The sequence below is a fragment of the Typopeltis vanoorti genome, chromosome 21, assembly GCF_054136105.1.
Source record: "Typopeltis vanoorti isolate ZY-2024b chromosome 21, IOZ_Tvanoo_1.0, whole genome shotgun sequence".
NCBI lineage: Eukaryota > Metazoa > Arthropoda > Arachnida > Uropygi > Thelyphonidae > Typopeltis > Typopeltis vanoorti.
Genome location: NC_143569.1, coordinates 67,642,126 through 67,660,308, shown reverse-complemented (window position 1 = coordinate 67,660,308; position 18,183 = coordinate 67,642,126). Strand labels below are relative to the sequence as shown.

General features: G+C 33.9%; 1 protein-coding gene across 4 annotated transcripts in view; it reads left to right on the top strand.

The window, feature by feature from the left end:
- Positions 1 to 18,183, top strand: part of RhoGEF3 (Rho guanine nucleotide exchange factor 3) — a 424,099-nt gene that overhangs the window by 331,823 nt on the left and 74,093 nt on the right. For all 4 annotated transcript variants that reach the window (XM_090411467.1, XM_090411468.1, XM_090411469.1 and 1 more), the window contains one exon: positions 16,053 to 17,003. In XM_090411467.1, the coding sequence (XP_090267593.1) occupies positions 16,053 to 17,003 (951 nt within the window). The remainder of the gene's footprint in view (positions 1 to 16,052; positions 17,004 to 18,183) is intronic.

Here is an 18,183-nt window from a genome sequence, read left to right as displayed (position 1 = left end):
TGATTAGGATTATTATTCTGACACGGTTACCATATAGTTAGAAATGACTGACCTTTTCTTCGGCATATTAATTCATCGACAGGAACTGTCGGATACTTCCGTGCTATGTTGGGAAAATTTTCCCATAATAGAACAATTAATGGAGAATAAAGTTACATCGAATTGGTTCTTGATTTTTTTTCATTACCTAAGAAGTATTTTGCAAAAAAAAAAAAAAAGTACAGTAGCCATTTCTTTTGACTTGCGTTTTACATTTTAATAATTTGCATTTGTCTTCAAGTTTTAAGTCTGGTCATCAAAGGCGAATATTTCGAAATACATTGCGGACCTATCATGGACCAACCACTGCTATCATATATCGTCATGATTCATATAAACTTATTACGAATATCTAGTATATTGGATCGAGTTAAATTTATATTTTGTAGCTGCTTTATAAAATGTGCATGTAACCCTTTTTGTTATACGCTGTTATCATTATAATCGTATGATGATACATGGCCGTGACAGCATTCAGGGAATGCTCAACTCCCTGTGACTTTTGTTCATAAGGCATTTTTCGTAATCGATATTTCCTCTATTAAAAGTCTCATTTGCCAGTACATTTTCAGGAGAAACGCACTCTAATTGATTACATATTTCATCGAGAACTAAGGCGTTCTTGCGTATCTTTACTTGGGAAACCTTGCGCTACGCCTTCCTAAATAGAAGCATTTCTAATTAATGGGAATGACATTTCTCCCTTTATCAATCTCATCTCTTGTGCAAGTTTAATTTTGCATTATCTGTAACGCTGCTTCCATTTCCGCAACTCATCGGTTGTCAGCGTTTTGCGAATATTTGAATTATGAGGAATAAGTCTATTCGAAATCAACCGGTTTCCTCCCTACTTCTGAACTCGAGGATTCCCCTGCTCCCCTCCCCCTATCCCCAAGGTTTTCCACATCTGAACAGTATACTAAATTTAGTTTGTTGGCTTAAGTAAGGTTAGTATTAGCTCTTTTTCATGTTTTGTGTAGCTGTTTCTAGTTTTCAAATAGGATACTCATTTTGATTACTTAGTAGCGGTTGATTGCTAAACAAGTTTCCAGCTGTTAAATGGGATACTCAGTTCCTAAACAAGTTTACAGCTGTTCACGATAAGTAACTGCTGGTGAAGGAGAAAATGTGATTTGTAAAATATGTCGCTGAAATTCTAAGCAATAAGTTTGTGGCACGACACTTTATTAAATATGGCTTTTGCTGTTTTGCTAGTCTCTGATCTAACAGTTATTACTAGCTTAATACGATTGCTTTAAGGTCACGTACTAGTTTGTACGAAGCTATTCATGTATTAATACCTGCGTCACGTCATGTGTGTAATTAGAAACTCGGATATCATAGACGGGGGTAACATAATACAGAAATAGCATTGGATAGAGGTTGGATAGGGTGTCCTTGAATTTCTGACCGATGCGTCTCGATTTGGCAGAGAGGAATATGAGTAAGTTTATAAATTCTCTGTATTGAAATATGGATTTAAGTGACAATATTGGGAAGCACTGTACCTCGCGATTGTTACCATTGCATATTCAGTTTTGGATGTCAGATGAGAATGAGGTATTTTATCAGCGAAATTTCCTTGGCCTTCAGGTGAGAATTATGTAATGTAAACAAAACGTGGCTAATCAAATATTATTTTTAATTTGATTAGTTATTCTTCGTTGTTAAAAAAAAAATCTATCGATATGACTATCGTCTAAAAATTGGACTCATACTTGATCGGTAAAAAAAAAAAATGATTGAACTTTTAAAGGAACCCTGACCCACATTAAATACAGGTGACACAGACTGCACAATGAATTATCGGATTTGACAGGTGTGGTAGAAAGCAGTAATAGTTGATAGCTGTTAGGGACAAGGTTGAGATAATTCATTTCTGAGTAGCTGTCAACGTTAATGGAATTATTAGATGCAGAATCACGCGTTTTAAAACGAGCCGCGATCGTGCAAGAGTGTTTGTAAGGTACGCTAGAGCTAGATTAAGGTTACATTTAATTTTTTATATTTTTTTTTCAAATATTCAAAATGAAATTAGCTTATTACAAATGCAGACACTAACACGTATCATTCGGTAGTAATCAATACTCGCTAAAGTTGTACGAAATGTTTCATTAAACGCCGATCCCTCATTTACCTTAATCCGTATTTAATGTGATTTTAAACTAAACTCTAATTTCTGTTTCAGTTTCATTGCTTCTTGTAGTTGAAGAAAAAAAGCTGCATGAAAATACTTGATTTTTAAATTCTTTTCAAATAAAGCTTAAACTTTTTAGAAGGTATTTATCCTAACTTATTCTATTCACTATTGATATGAAAGTGAGTTACTCATATCGAATTAATAAATACAAATTTGCATTTTCACGTAACTCATGGAGGGAATTTCCTAATGGTCGCAGCTTCTTAAAATTTCACATCCCCGTGTTTCTTTAAACTGTCGATTTGTAAATTCAGTGCGGTATTGTATCAATGTACGTTGATATCATCTCTTTTAATCTTAAATAGAACAAATAATGTAGCAACGAAGATTCAGTACTCGTTTAACAACAAAGTAAACATAAGATCTATTGTACCTACCAGCATTGCAACCATTAAATATAATCGGGAAAGGAGCAAGAGCTTTATAATAGCGCTTTGGAGTTAATTCAAAGCGCTATCTAAAAGCCGCTGTTAAATAAATCTTCTGCATTTTATTACCTCAAGGGAATAGCGGAGCTCTTTTAGTTCTAAAGGAGAGAAGTGTACGACAGATAACTGCGCCATCTCGTGGCCCTAAATCATAACTCTCGTGTTATTGTCTATAATAGTTTGAGTTATACGGTAGTTTTTTGGAAATGTGCGGTTAATATCCTAATTTCCCATGCCAAACATCGACTAATTCGAGAACTAACTGAAGAATGACTTCAAAAAAGTTGCTGTAGACGGCGACTAGAATCTAACCTGTAATGGTCTTTCTTCGGGAGGACAAGCACTATGGACGCAAACACCATTTTTGATGGGATAAACTGGCACCTCATTTTGAAGTTGCAAATTCATAAGTTTTTGAGTCAGTGTCACATAGCGTAGGACTTTCCAGGTGTGCAAGTTGTAGTTTGTAAATAAAATGGCTTTAGAAATAGTAAAGTAGGTCTTTGGTATGTATCGCGCTCGGGTATACACACAATAAAAAATTGGAAATACCATGTTTTTATGAACAAGATTTCAGTATAGAATATTATAATTGATAAAGTATTCGGAAAGTGATTAACTTTCTTTTAAATGCTTTTCCTTTCCTTTTTTTTTTTTTTTTAATCAAGAATGATAATTGTTCTTAATTCCATGACACTTCATTGCAGGTTGATCTTCCGGAGGAAGCCTCCTTGGCGCAGTTGGTTTCGATTATGCCTTTTGGTTGGAAAGACCTGGGCTCAAATCCAGTCTAAGACGCGAATAGCCTCAATCAGAGCTTTCAGCTGAAGGCGAGTTAGCCGGTTTCTCCGGGAAGCTCGGGATTTTCATCCCCCATAGCAATCAAAACCGTCCATAATATATAATAATAGACAGACAATACATATTGGCCTCATAGTCTCAGTTTCTTTGAGAAAATAGATATTCTCACCGTTCGTAATTTGCCAATAAATAGGAAGTTAATTTTTTTTTTTTAAATCGTTTGGGAAGATTAAAAATTTCTTCCCGGTTCCTGAGATTTGAATTTTCATAATACTCTAATATTTATATATATATATTTTCCAGTTCTGATTTATTTCTAAAAATAATTATGTAACTTATGATAGTCCGAATTTGATTTGAATACCAACCAACACTGTTATTCTCTGAAGGTGAATTAGCCAAACATGGAGATGAAAGGGTTTTTTCATTCTATAAAACCTGCAAATAGGCCCGAAGAACACGCACCGTTAAGAGACGCAGTTCACGCGCCTTAGTCCTTCGTTCTTTGGCCGTAATTTCAAACTGCCACCATCACCATTCTTAAATGAAATATCTGTCTTTTGGTTAGATGCCAAACTCAGTGGTACTCGAAAATGCAGGCCAAATCATGACTCCTATGTAAAGAAGTGGTTCCCTGAGATTAGTATTTTTTCATTTTTTTATCCATCACGCAGTGAAACAGAGAGAGAGAGAGAGAGATCCTATTCCAAGTTTTTGTTTTCGATCACTAAAATTTCCCTAAGTTGGTTTAATTGTGAGAACTGGAATCCATTCTAACTTTCCACCAGATACGTATATTTTTAAAGTTTATTCAAAGGCGGATCTTGGATAGAAGAGAGAGACGATTCTAAAAATCAAATCTAGCCAGATCATAGAAACTTTTTTAGACATTTGAATTGCAAGAACCAGAAGTAATTTAGCTACCCTTAGGGCTAAATCTATATGAAGTTCCTGCCAGGAAACTTAATATAGGTCTCAGATGCCATTTGAGAGAAAGAGATGATACTGCTCCATATTTTAGGTCTTTCGGATCATAGAAATGCTTTAAGAAACATGACCATTCTTCTTATATAGGAAGTATAGTCGTGTTTCTAAAAGCATTTTGCTGCTCGGCAACATGATATTCGCTCCAATTACAGAGATGAATTTGACATTCTCAATTTTTCAGTAGTCATTTTTCGTTATCTGGGGAGAATTCTAACCAGCTTATTTGGTGGTCAATGTCGTGGGCACAAGCTATTATATATATATATATGTATAGTAATGTATACATTTCGAGAGTAGAACTCATAAAGAAAAATGTCAAACAATATCAATTGAGTAGCCGCTTTTAAATTGTAGCCAGTCTCCTGTTTCCCCAGTATTACTTCACTTTTTTTTTATTTTTTTTTTTTAATGTGATCTTATTTTTGTTTTAAATTGCGTAGGTTAGACATTCGGAATAAATTGTCGAAATTGGTATGTAGGTAAGTCTGCATTTTACTTTCTTCTACCTCCTTTACAATATCGTCCTCCGTTTTGTCCATCTGTATCGAAATAATTGTCATGGTAGATTAAAATGTATGAAACGACTATATTACAAGTTTGGTTGAAAGATGCGTCAAATAAAGGTGTCTTAATTAAGGGCCCTTCTTATGCAGATTCCTCCCCTCCTTTCATTTTAGCCCGATTAGACTGAATTTCTCAGCCGACCATAGCGATGAGAAATATTTAAAATTTGGTCGAAATCGGTGGTATGATGTGAGCTGTAGAGGTTTCTGCGAAGAAAATGTGTCCCCCCCCCCGCCATAATTTTTGCCCGATTGGAATGAAATTTTCACGAAGCCTAGAAAAAAGTAAATTTTATAATTCCACATTTAGTCGTAATCGGTTAAAATATTGAAAAATACTACCTGCGGAGGTGTTTTGCAAATGACCCCCCCCCCCTTTCTAGTCCTCACATTCATTTTAGTCCAATTGGGCTGAATTTCTCAGGTGACTTCCAGCATCTCAAAACAGAATCCACATTGAATCGTGAATCATTTCATGCGCCCTATCTGCACACAAGACAAGAATACAACGCTTTATTATTATTATTATCTCTGTAGCTCGGTAGGATTCGAGGAAGCTCTTTGGTTGGAATGATCTAGGTTCGAATCCCGTTTATGACGCGAGAATCTTTCACTTTTCAATTAAATGTGATTTAACTGGTCTCATACGGATATGGAGGTTTTTTCTCCTTGAAACTCACTCGTTAAAAGAAACAGGCAAACCGGTCCCGTGAACATACATATCTGCAGACAACAAAAAAAGGGGAAAAAAAAAAGAGGGATGCAGCAGAGGAATGGCAAGCCTGCTGCATGCCCTAATTAGTGGACTCAACTCGAACATCGAGAAGATCTAAGGACGGTCGCGAATTCGACGGATTATTTTTACTTGGTTTAACACTTTAAATTTACTAGACTGCTTCTGGTTGAATGTCTCTGTCGAATAAAAGTGACAGACCGAAAGTATTCAACTTAGAATCGGTTTCATTTTGGTCCTAATGATTCTTGTATTCCTAATAGTTGGTTATGCGCAGTATAGTACTTGGCTTTGTCAACTCCCGATCGCCGTTGATTGTTATGTGGGAACTGATAATCTCTACCCCCCCCCACGTGAAACCAAAGAACTATTTAAAACCACAGTTAATATAATTTGGCTTCAAGTTCATCATTTGACAGCATATTGTTTTAGTGCAGCCATTGATTCCGAACAAACAAGACATTTTTTTATTTTTTTTTATTTTAAGCAAATGGATATATCATATGCTTCCTTATATTGGAATTTTTCATACAGTATTCATCTCCCAAAACTCGATTTGGTTACCAAAACTATTACACATCAATCAAAATGCAGGGGAAGAAAACAACCATTTTCAGAACGTTGCATTTACACCTTTCAGGCTTTTATATTTTAGAAATATTTGCATCTTCCTCATATATGGATGTAACGCGTTTCCATGGTGACAAGCTCTGGATTACATGGCAATGTGGTCAGCGGATATGCTATCACAGCATGCAAGGTTGTCGTAGCACAAGCACGGTGGCAAGATGCTCGCTCTTACTCTCAATTTTCTGTTTTGGGGACCTGGTCATGTCCTAAATTTTTATTTATTTCTTTATTGTTTTCTTGACTTGGGAGTGGGTGAAGGAATTACCTGTATTTTTATACTCACGCCAAAAAGCCTTACTATTTCAAATATGATTAACTATTAAAGTCATGATGTAACATGTTGTTCATTTTGTAATTATATTGATGGATAATTTCGTTACTAAGCTCAGAATTACCTTCCCTCCATCTGTTTTCATAACTTACATTTCACACGCCGATATTGCTTCTGTTATATGCTTCTCGCCGCGAAGTTAAAGGGACCAGATTTATTTTCAGTAGATCACGTGTTGCCTAATCAAAACCTTAGTCAGATGACCACTCGTTACAAAAGTGGTGGATAATTTCCGCCGTTATTCCGGATTCCTCCTACCTGCAGCACTGTATTGTGATATGAGACAGTGTTACATATGCGAATCCCTAAGTGCAAAGTCTTACGTTTATCTGTGTTGAACTGGTATATTCCTGCTTTCAGCCACGTAACGTTCTATCGAAGTTGTTCTGAAGCACAAACTAGTCCTTTATATTAATTATTTACACCACACAGTGCAGTGTTAATTCATTTATATATCGACTAGTTTCGCGGACTCTATGGTCTGCTTCTTCAGGATTAAAATTTCATAAAATACACTTAAAACGTTAATACATGATTTAAAACGTATGAAGTTGTTATTAGGTAGTTTCAGGGTAAAACCGAATTAAACTTCATATGTACTATGAAGTTTAATTCATAGTACATATGAAGATGCGGGGAACTTTTCTACTGGTTCAGCAGGAAGTGCACTAGCTGGTCTCATGCGTGCGTTATGCCGATTATTTTTTCATTCGGACTGCACAGCTTAATCCATGACCTTCCCTTGTTTCTAATACTTCTTGCATTGGCACACAAGCAAAAATAGTATTTTTTGACTTTACTTACATGCTTTATTGTTTTCATTTTAACCTCCCCCCCCATACAAATATCACTTTCCAAGGTCATACGGAAGTGTAAGAAATTTTTTTCTCTCTCCCGAAACCTGAGTGTCCCTGTTCTTCCAGCAGCACACGCAAATTAACAATCCAGTGTCAATGGTTTCATAGCTCTTCTTCGGCTGTAATTCCAATTCCACCTTAATAATCCTTGTTTAGTGCTTCCTTCTCCAATACTTATTTAAATCCAGCCCATCTTCAGCATATAATTCCTTTCTCATTAAACTTCCCATACATCTACGTAATCAAATTCTCTTCCTACATATTCTAGCAATCATTCATTATCACTCTCCTTATCAATTTTCCACTGGCATTTCTAAGGGCAATACACTCGTCATCGTAGTACTCCCACTCTTAATTTCATCATCTCGAACATATACTTCAAATTCTTAGCCACGTGATTTACGTTGCTTCTCAAATCTTTATAGTTTCCCCCATCACAATCATTTCCCCCAATATTTTCGCTCCTCTTCATAGTCCGAGTTACTTTCCCACAGAGACCTGAAAACATTATTATAACGCAACTTTTGTTTTTTTATATTGCGAATCTTGATATCCTTAAGTATGATTTTGCGCTTCTTTGTTCTGTTCTTTTTTTTTTTTCCTGTCTGTTTCTTCTTCTTTCTTACCCGAATTCTATTTCTTGCAGGGTAAGAGTGAAAATCATTATTTTCACTCTTACCCTGCAAGAAATAGTCACTGTTGAAGTTTTCTTGTAATAAATGCATCATATTTCGTTACCTTTTCTCTTCCTTCCAATTCACCAAGCATACCACTATATACAGCAATCATAAAATCCTTGTTTGAGGATTATTTTAGGATAACTTTGTGGAATCTGTTGCATATACATACATTTTACACCTATTGAAAACATTAAGCGACCTACCCATATTGACAAAAAAATAATCTAGAGATAATTTTCTCTGATAATAAACTTTATTCTACTGAGGGGAGAAAAATTACTGACAGGTCTAATTTTAGAAAGAATCATTATCCAACTTAAGGATTCATATCATATATAATCAACAAGAACCCTTTTCCTACTCATAATTTGAAACATATGATAAATTGAAAAGATAATCTGTTATATGTAAGTAATATTTTCCTTTTTATTTAAATAATGTCCATATGAAAAAGGCCAACAAATGTTTCCAGTTAATCAATAGGCCGTCAATGTCGTAATGTGAGATTGCTCAGCCTTTTCAGACAAACCTGTAACCATTAGTAACCTTTATATATGCGACAAGGTTTAATAAAACACACACAAAAATATAATAATAATAACAAATAAGTAGCCAGTAGGGCGCTGATTACCTTTAATTCAGAATTAGTTTATTGCTTGTTTTATAAATAGAATATTTTCTTTCGTTTAAGATTATCTGTCCACTTGAATAGTTTGATTTTCTCTTTCCAAGAGGTCACTAATCAAATTTTGGAGAACGTTATCCAGAGTATCGTCAGCCATCTTGCCTTAACTATCAGATAAATAAAAATCGTAATTAATTTGATTCATGAGCTATCCAATTCTCTCTTGGCTAATAATTCGTGTGTTTTAACATGTTAGTTTTCTGCGTTTTGAAGAACACAGTTGTGATTTTGGAAATCTTTAAATTCTCTCATTAAAATCATTACCGCACAATAATTCTCGCACGGTAAATTTGAAAACCCTAGACAAAGTGGGAAAAATACAGCTTTTTTTTTTAATTTTAATTTTTTTTATTTTTTATTATGGTGCAGTTGTTTCATATTAATATTGGAAATCATATATGGTTGGAAGTCAAGTGTGACACCTGCCAATGCTTAACCACAGTGAAAATGTTGAAAACCAGTGCATTCCTCAAGTGGAGCGCTATGGTGGTTGTCTAGGATTATGGCTGAATTAACTAAGTCCATGAGGGTATGATGTCTGTCAGTTGCGCGTATTTTCCGGCTGGGTTTGCCTGTTTTGCAAGATTTAAATAAATTCCCCCCCCCCCCCCCCCCAACATTGGTGGCTAACTCGCCTATAAGCGTAAAATCTTCGTAAAAGTTCACCGCGCTCTTGACACTCGAACCAAATCTTTCTGATCAAAGGACAACTGATGTCTTTCTTGTGACTCGACTACGGAAGCGCTGATGTAAGGAATAAAAGAAAAGCTTTTGCTGTACACGATGAATATAATATAACATGCCTACGACTTATGATAGTAATACATAACGAGCCACAAAGCATCGTTTTTTGAGATTTTGTTTTTATCGTTTTTATTGATGCCTTTAATAAATAAATACACAGATTGTAGCTATAGCAACAATCGATGTACTTTGTGTGTTTGTTTTGCTATATACTTATTTATTTTTAATGGATTATCATTGTGAAGTGGTTTATATTGTGATGAATGAAGTTAAAACTTGCTAGTGTCCTAGCATTTGGTCCATCATCTTGTATATAACTGCACTCGACTTGGTATGACTTAATGGAATAGTATTGCAAGATTATTTGTTCTATGGAAGGAACCGTATGATTAACCAGTTTTAATGGAGTTCGTGTGATGTGTTTTTTACTACAGCTTTTTCTGGTCTTCCCGTTGGCGCCCACTGCTTTACTGTTAGTTTGATCCTCCCATAATTCTCCCCTGAGATAAAATTTTGTAAAAAATATCAGTTACTATTAGATAAAATATTTATGTCTATTAATAGATATTTTCACTAATTTTTTTTACAGTAGCGTAGTGGAAAAATCTGAACCCAAACCCTTAAGTCTCAACCATATATGCCTACCTATAGTAAAAAAACTCAACATCACACGAACTCCATTAAAACTGATTAGCCTCCTCCATGTATAGACATATGGTTGACAAAGTGGCTGATTTTTTTTTTGTTTTAATTCAGAAAATCTCAGTACGATTTACAGTTGACCCTTGAACAACGCGGGGATTAAGGGCGTTCCCACACCCTGCTTTGTTCAAAAATTCGCTTTTGACTATAACTTTAGACTCCCCAGAAACCCAACTACTACTGATGACCTGCTCTTGACCGGAAGCCTTACTGATAACATAAACAGTCGATATTGTCTTCTATGATACAAAATACTGTAGATGTTTTACGTATCACTAACACTAGACATCAAAAATGAAAAGGTAATGTGAAAAAGAAATTATTCATATTTATTTACAGGTATAACGATTCATGCATTGATAACGAAGCAGCAGCAATATGATTGCTTTATTGGTAGCCTAATGTAATTGATACGATTGTTTCACGGTAGCCTAGCCTATACGCTGATTGAATCGTTATAAAATTATTTTATTCTAATTATATTTAACCAATTAATTAATAACAATTAATTTTATGCAATGATGATTTAACACTGCAACTTTACGTTTGGTTTCTCTCGACTGCAAATTTCCATGTACGGTCTGTAAGTATTGGTGTGCGTAAGTTTTGACAAATCTTAACTTATTATAATAGATTTGTGTATATTTTATGGTAATAAATGGTAATAAAATAAAAGCCCCTTACAGCTCACCACTGGACTAGTATCCAGTGGTGAGCTGTAAGGGGCTCGCCTGAGCCTTTTGTTAAATTTTTCTCAAATTTGCGAGCCTTTTGTTTACTTAAAAAAAAAAACACCAAACAAACAAAAACACAATTTTTTGAAATATAATATATTAAGCGAAAAATTCATACGGTAACCTAGCAAAGTGATTTTATTAAATAAAATATTATAGCTACTGTTACTACCCTTTTACAAATAAGAATTCACTTTTGGTAATCGCATATAAATAAACAGGACTATAAAATAATGCCCCTTGATTGGTACCGTTGATTATCACTTGAAGTATAAAAACAGAAGAGAAATATAACATTTAAATATTATTGTGTTTAGATAATATTTATTGATTGTTTGTCATAAAAACTTCTATCGCAACAAAAGAAATTTATTTTATTTATAAAAAATGCGGACTATTGCATATGTGCGATTATAAAAGATTTTATTCTTATTATATTTTGATAGTTAAAAAAATGTTTTTCTTATGTAAGATAAATTAACACAGATGATTGTGTGCAAACATTTCATGTTTAGATCATGAAATATTTGTTTAAAAATGATAGCCTTTACAGGTTGATGTCCCCTCATACTTTTTGATTGGCATTTGTACACAAGCTGTATTAATAAACGTTTTTGTGTGAAATACGACTTTTTTTTTTTTTTTTGCTCGACGATGCGAGCCCTTTGTTAAAATTTCCATAGCTCACCACTGCTAGTATCTACATATATTTTATGAATTCATGACAGTTTTTCGATATTTCTAGGCTACGCAGTTCTTCTGCGAGTTGTCGTAAATCTCTAAAAAAATTTTCCAGCGTATTTATTGAAAGTGGATCCGCGCAGTTCAAACAGGCGTTGTTCAAGGGTCAGCTGTATTTATAACCATTTGGATACAATGAATGGAATCTGTTTGGTCTCATTTTTTCATCTAAATGACATTTTCAAGGTCTAATCTTCTCTTTCCTTTTGGTTTGCAATTTATTAAATTTAATATTAGTTTGGGATAGGTATTTTCTGTTCTATCCAATTCTGTTGATTTTTATTTATTTATTTATTTTGTTGTGATGTACTTTTAATTATTTTAATGAACAAATAATATATATTTTATAGTTCTCATTTTTTTTTTTTTTTTTTTTTTTTGTTTACTTCGGCATCTCTATTGTGATAGTATGTATGTAATCCAGTGTCATTTGAAAATGGGTTTGTTTACTAATACTCTAATATTGATTTTGAGCCCAGCGGACGTATTATATTAGTTTTGAGATTTTAAAAGTGCGAAAAACCCAAAGAAACATAGCTTTAAATACACGAAAGTTTGTAACAGGATTTTTTGATTTTTTTTTGTTAGAAATACACAAATGACCTCTAGTGCAGTTATAATTTTATGTTAAACGTAAAATCCGAACGTACTTTTTTTTTTTTTAATGTGAATTTTGCCCATGAAAGGTAATCTTATATGCAATTAATACTGTGGGTGACGAAATAATTCCATGTTTCTAATTCTTAAAGTTTTAGGCCTCCAGTAGACTGGCAATCGTGGTCTCAGTACAGTATGATTTCATCCCGCAGCCTGTTGGTTGAAGATCTCAGTGCTTGTCCATTCGATAATTTACCATTTACAAAAGAAAAAAAAAATATATACAGTATATTCATTTATTTTTGTTCGTTAGTATCTTGTGCCTCTTAGATATTTACACATCGGTGGATTAGGTCCATATAATTTATTTCATCAAAAGCCGTGCATATTCCATGAATTTTAAATTAAATCGAATTATAAATTATATTACAAATAAAGAACAATAGATATCTAAATATATAATAGATATCCCAAGTAGCTTATGCATAGTAAGCGTGAAGAAAGTGTGTACTTGGCGGGGGGGGGGGGGGTTTACCCGAAAGAGATTTGAGTTCAAATCAGCTTATAGTGGAAAGACATCCCGTTTTCCGAGAAACTGGTTAATGATTTTCAGAAGAGAGTGTTTCTCGGAAATTAAATTCTTAGATGTCTTCACCCATTTTCTGTTGCCTAACGTTAGCTGGCATTGACTATGTTTATAATTTTCTCATATCCTTAAGGGATGATTTTTAAGGGTGAATTGTTGGCAACCCTCCGTCCTATGTAAATCCGCTTGAGATAGTTTTCTCACGTGCAGTTGACACCGCACATAAGTTTTTACCTCGTTGAAGAACACATCAACTGTTTCAATTAAGATTCGACGATGTTGATGCTTTATCAAGGAATATTTCAGCGAAAAGTAAGCTTATTTTAATTCCCATCCCCTCTTAAAATACTGATTACCCCATTTGAGAGTGGCAACCAGGCAGGGTCGCCCTGTGGGTAAGATACGCCTTTGTTCAAAGTTATATTTCAGCGCCCCCCATAAAGTTTTACTTCGTGAATAAGAGCAGTGTATAAGAATTTACTATTATTTATCGTCTTGAAATGGCGCCCTTCCTGATCAGGCGCTTTTGTGCGGGGTACAACCTTCACGGGACGGCCCATGCAACCAGGTATACTTTAAAATGCACTTTTAATAAAACGTTACAGCATTTTGAAGGATGGGAGGATTATATTTCAACAACGAAGCAAAAAATAATAATTTTCTACATAAACTAACACATTCATCGAAATTTTAGTGAAATCTGTGAAGCTATTTTATTAATTTAAGCGTGTTTGCACATTTCTTGCTTCAACTGTACGATTAATTTCTATTTTATCATCAAACGAGCAGATATTTTGAATTTGCACAAATGATACGTGCAGCTTTAAATATCTCTAGATGCTATCATTTATTTTGATGCTATCGAAATTAAATACTTGGCACATGAATTTAAATGTAAATATTACTACGGTGTATGATATAAGTGTGAATTATTTTTGATTTCAATCAAGAAGATATATAAAATTTTCAGATAAACCAGTTTTTATATAAATAACTTTTTGACTTGTTTCATGATGGGTGATGTTAGTTAATGTCATATAAAATAATCACACACACCAGAACTTACAGCATATTAGTGCCATGTATGGATTTAATATATATATATATATATTTATTTATTCTCTTCATCTAAGTGCAGGGTTAATTTTGTTGTGTGAACATCAAGATGGTATATCATTTCTTGATATCAAGGAATAATTGTTTATATACAATTAAAATAAACCCAAAACTTCTTTGAAACCCAGCAGGGGGGGGGGAAGCATAGGCAAGTAAGCCTAACAGAAATTACTTACTACTTGAGTGAATACTTTATCCTGTATACATCATTTGGTCAGTAGCTGCAATCATCTGTATGCCTTAGTCTGATTTTTAATATCTTTCCTGAGAATTGATCAATCTACGTATTAACATATCCTTTTATCTCTTTTGTACATGGATGGGAAAATGAAATGAAATTAAACTTGCCAAAAAAATATATTCTTGTTTTGTGCATTATTCAAGTGTAAGCAAACATGAAGCCCATTCACAACTAGGTTATTTCTATGTATATGTAGACTAATTGTTTTGCATTAATTGCCTTTGTATCCCATAATGGAAAGCACCCCCTCCTTCCCCTTTTGGACATGTATAATGCTATTGTAGGAAGGGCCACTACACAGACCATTTTTAATCTTTGTCAAAGTTTCATTGGTGATATTGAATTAAGTGAGGTTGAATTAGTGCAGAAATCATATATTTTTTATATACAAGTAGAACAAAGGTGTATCATTATTAAAATTGTCTGGATTAGAGACAGATGTAGAAAGTTTATTTTCACTTGGTTGTTAGTTAAATTAAACTTGCCAAGAAATTCTATTCTTGTGTTATTCTTTATCCAAGTGTAAGCAAACGAATTTTGCACGTGGAAGCACATTCACAACTAGTGCTTTTTGAAAAAAATGTTTGGTAATTCTGTTCAGAACTTCTTAGTTAAAATGCCATCAAGTGCCTTCAATCAAGAAGAGCACATAATTAGTGCATAATGCTTTTTTTTTTTTTTTTTGAGGGGTGTGGCAAGTTCTAGTGCCTTGCAGGTGTTTATTAAAACATTTCCTTTGTCAGATTTATGCAAGTTGACTTACCATAAATTTTAGTTCTGTGAGTATAATGTTTATTAATAGTTTAAACATCTGAACATTTCAGGTTCTAATAAATTTAACAAAACATCCAAATGCAATATACTAACCTGGAAAACATTCAGATAATTGAAATTCTTGAATATCTTTGCCATTTGCTCTGTCAAGTGCAAACATATGGTTTTTGAATTTTGGGGGGAAAAAAAAGTTATTTTTTGAATAAAACCTTTGCAGTAATAGGTTTGATAGTAAAAATTAAATTTTCACTATTCAAAAATAGTGAATTATAAATTTAGTTAAATAACGCAAACAAAACATTATTTTTAACCAAGCAAAGGTAAAAAATCAGGACAACACTAAATACTGATTACGTGAAAAATATATTTCATTATGGGCATTATGTTATGCATATTAAAAAATAAGGATGCCTCAATGCAAATATTAAATTTAATGTGAATATGTTTAAATTTGAGTGCAAAATTTTAGGTTTTACACATTTGAAAGTTCCTTAGGAATGTCTGTAATGTGCTCATTCTGTTTTGTTATATTACCATTTTTTTAAAAAAATTTCTTTTAGCCACATCTTTGCTTTTGCCTTTCTAAAGGTGGTATTTCTTTAAAGTTACTTTTAGAAATACTCATTGTTAAAAATAGGAATTTTTAAATGCATGTTAAATGTTGCAGGTTTTGAAGTGATAAAATTAAAATATTTAATAAATTTGTTTATAGATATTGGTAATTATTTACATACATGATAGCTGCTTTATTTTTAGAAAGAAAAAGTGTACCATTAATAAAATGTTTGTAAAGCAAGCAGCATAATTTGCTTTGTGATTGTTTTAATGAATATTATATATTTATTATTTTATATTAAATATGTTTTATATTGCTTTTCTACAGGAAGTTGATGACAAGCATTCTCAACAATCAGAAGCCTTTTCAGAATCTGTTATCAGTCACCAAGCCATGGGTTTGGGTTTTGTAGATACAGATATTCAAATAGAGGAAGCAGGTGGTTTTCAAACTCATAAAATGCCTGGTGAAGATCTAGTTTCAGAAACTTCATCTGTTGGTGTTGCAAGATGCAGTGAAAAAAAGTCAAAGGTTCCGCCAACACGGTTACTTAGGAATAGACCAATTTCTCGCTCTGAAAGGCAGTTAAAAGCATCCAGTTCTCCAGAATTCAGGACTAACAGTAGCGAAGAAGTTAGAGAATCAGCAAAAGATGTGCCTCGCCCATGGTCTCAAGTTTATAGTGATGTTGAGGCTAACAACATTCTTCAGCAATCTTCATCCAGTTCTGGTAGTATTACTAGGTTTAAAAGTGATTCTGATGGTTCACAGCTTCTGTCTTCTGGAGAATACTCTCCACCACCTGATGGTAGTTTTGCACTTGCTCCTAGATGCTCTTCTCTTCGCACACCAAATTGCCGAGGCTCAGCTTCTGACAGTGTGTTACAGAAATTTCGCAAAAGTTTCTCTCTTAGATTTCAGCGTGGAAGAAAGAATGACTCTCTTGTTCATGTTAGCGGTTCTACGAGTGATCGGAGTAGTACAGCAGATGACTCAGCTGGTGATTCCAGCAAGGAGACAGCAAATCTGGAGAATCAGGTTACGGTACTTTCAAGTCCATTGGTACTTCATAAACCAGTGCAAAAAACTCAGAGCAGTCCACCTAGTTCTATGGAAGATGATGATGGTGGATTTAAAATAGGTCCTTTAGTTCTTAGGTCATCAAAAGAAAGGAAAAAGAATAAATCTTCTAAGGATGGTGGGACTTCCAAATGCAATAGTGCAGACAGTGGTATTCAGGTAGAAGTTGTTTGTGGAAATAATGAAGAAACAACAGAGGTAAGATTAACTTGGAAGTTAATAAATGTTTCATGGTGTAAATAAAATTATATCTAATATTTAAATTTTTTAGTCGTACATGGAGATATTCAGGAATATTTAGTGTATAAGAAATACAAAGAATTGCTGGAGTGGTTCGTGTATCCGCTCTCCAGCCCAAAGGCTGTGGGTTCGAATCCTGCTGTGGGCATGGATGTTTTTGATTGTCTGTGAAAATACTAGTGTTGGTTGTCAGATGGTTGGTGTAGATCAGTGCTTCCCAAACTTCTAGATGTCAGTGCCCCCTTTGCAAAAATTAAAATATTTCACGGTCCCCCCCTCGAAAAAAAATCGTAATAGAGAGATATTTATTGTATTTATATTCAATACAAAATATACACAGCGAATATTGCAAAAATTAAATGCATATATTACATTTTTTGCCTCTTACTGTTTGGTTCTAAAGACGATACGGGCTGTTCTGGTAAAATATGAAATACTGTCCTTTTTTTTTTTTTTTGAGTCTGTTTCTGCTTCTGATTGTTCGCGGGATTTATTTTTATTTTTTATCAGCCACTTATCCATCTCAGGGTTAAATTTTTTAACGTAGAATAGATCAAATAATATCACTTAACGATACTGGCACACCACAAACTGATAACATGAAATTAGTGAATATTACCTGAATAACGGATCCCCGGACCAGGAACATTTTTCTCTTTTGTGACTTTTCTCCCTTTACGGTAATTAAGCCTAACGCGAAACAGACAGCAAAGGCAGGCTATTAAAACGTGCATATGATTGGTGCGGTGTTAACAAAAGATCGCGCAACCGAAAGATAAAAGCATAGCTGACAATTGAGTTGAAAGGCTAACTCTCTTCAACCGAATTCCATATGTGAAACTGCCATAACATTCATTATATATATATATTACTTAGTTTTAACACTTTTACGAATTTTAACACGTTCGGTTGAATTTTATTGCTGCCTTGTTAAATCGAACTCACACACATCTAATTAATAACAATAGTTTTTATTTAGATACTGTGTTTGCCCATGCCACATATGGTTTTGTTTCAGTCTGCAGCATAGTTTCTGTATGAGGGGACATGTGATTCATTAATTAGTGTGTTTTTATCCCAGTTGTCTCTAATTGCACTATTTGTTGAGAAATATATTACACAGACTCCTCATACCTTA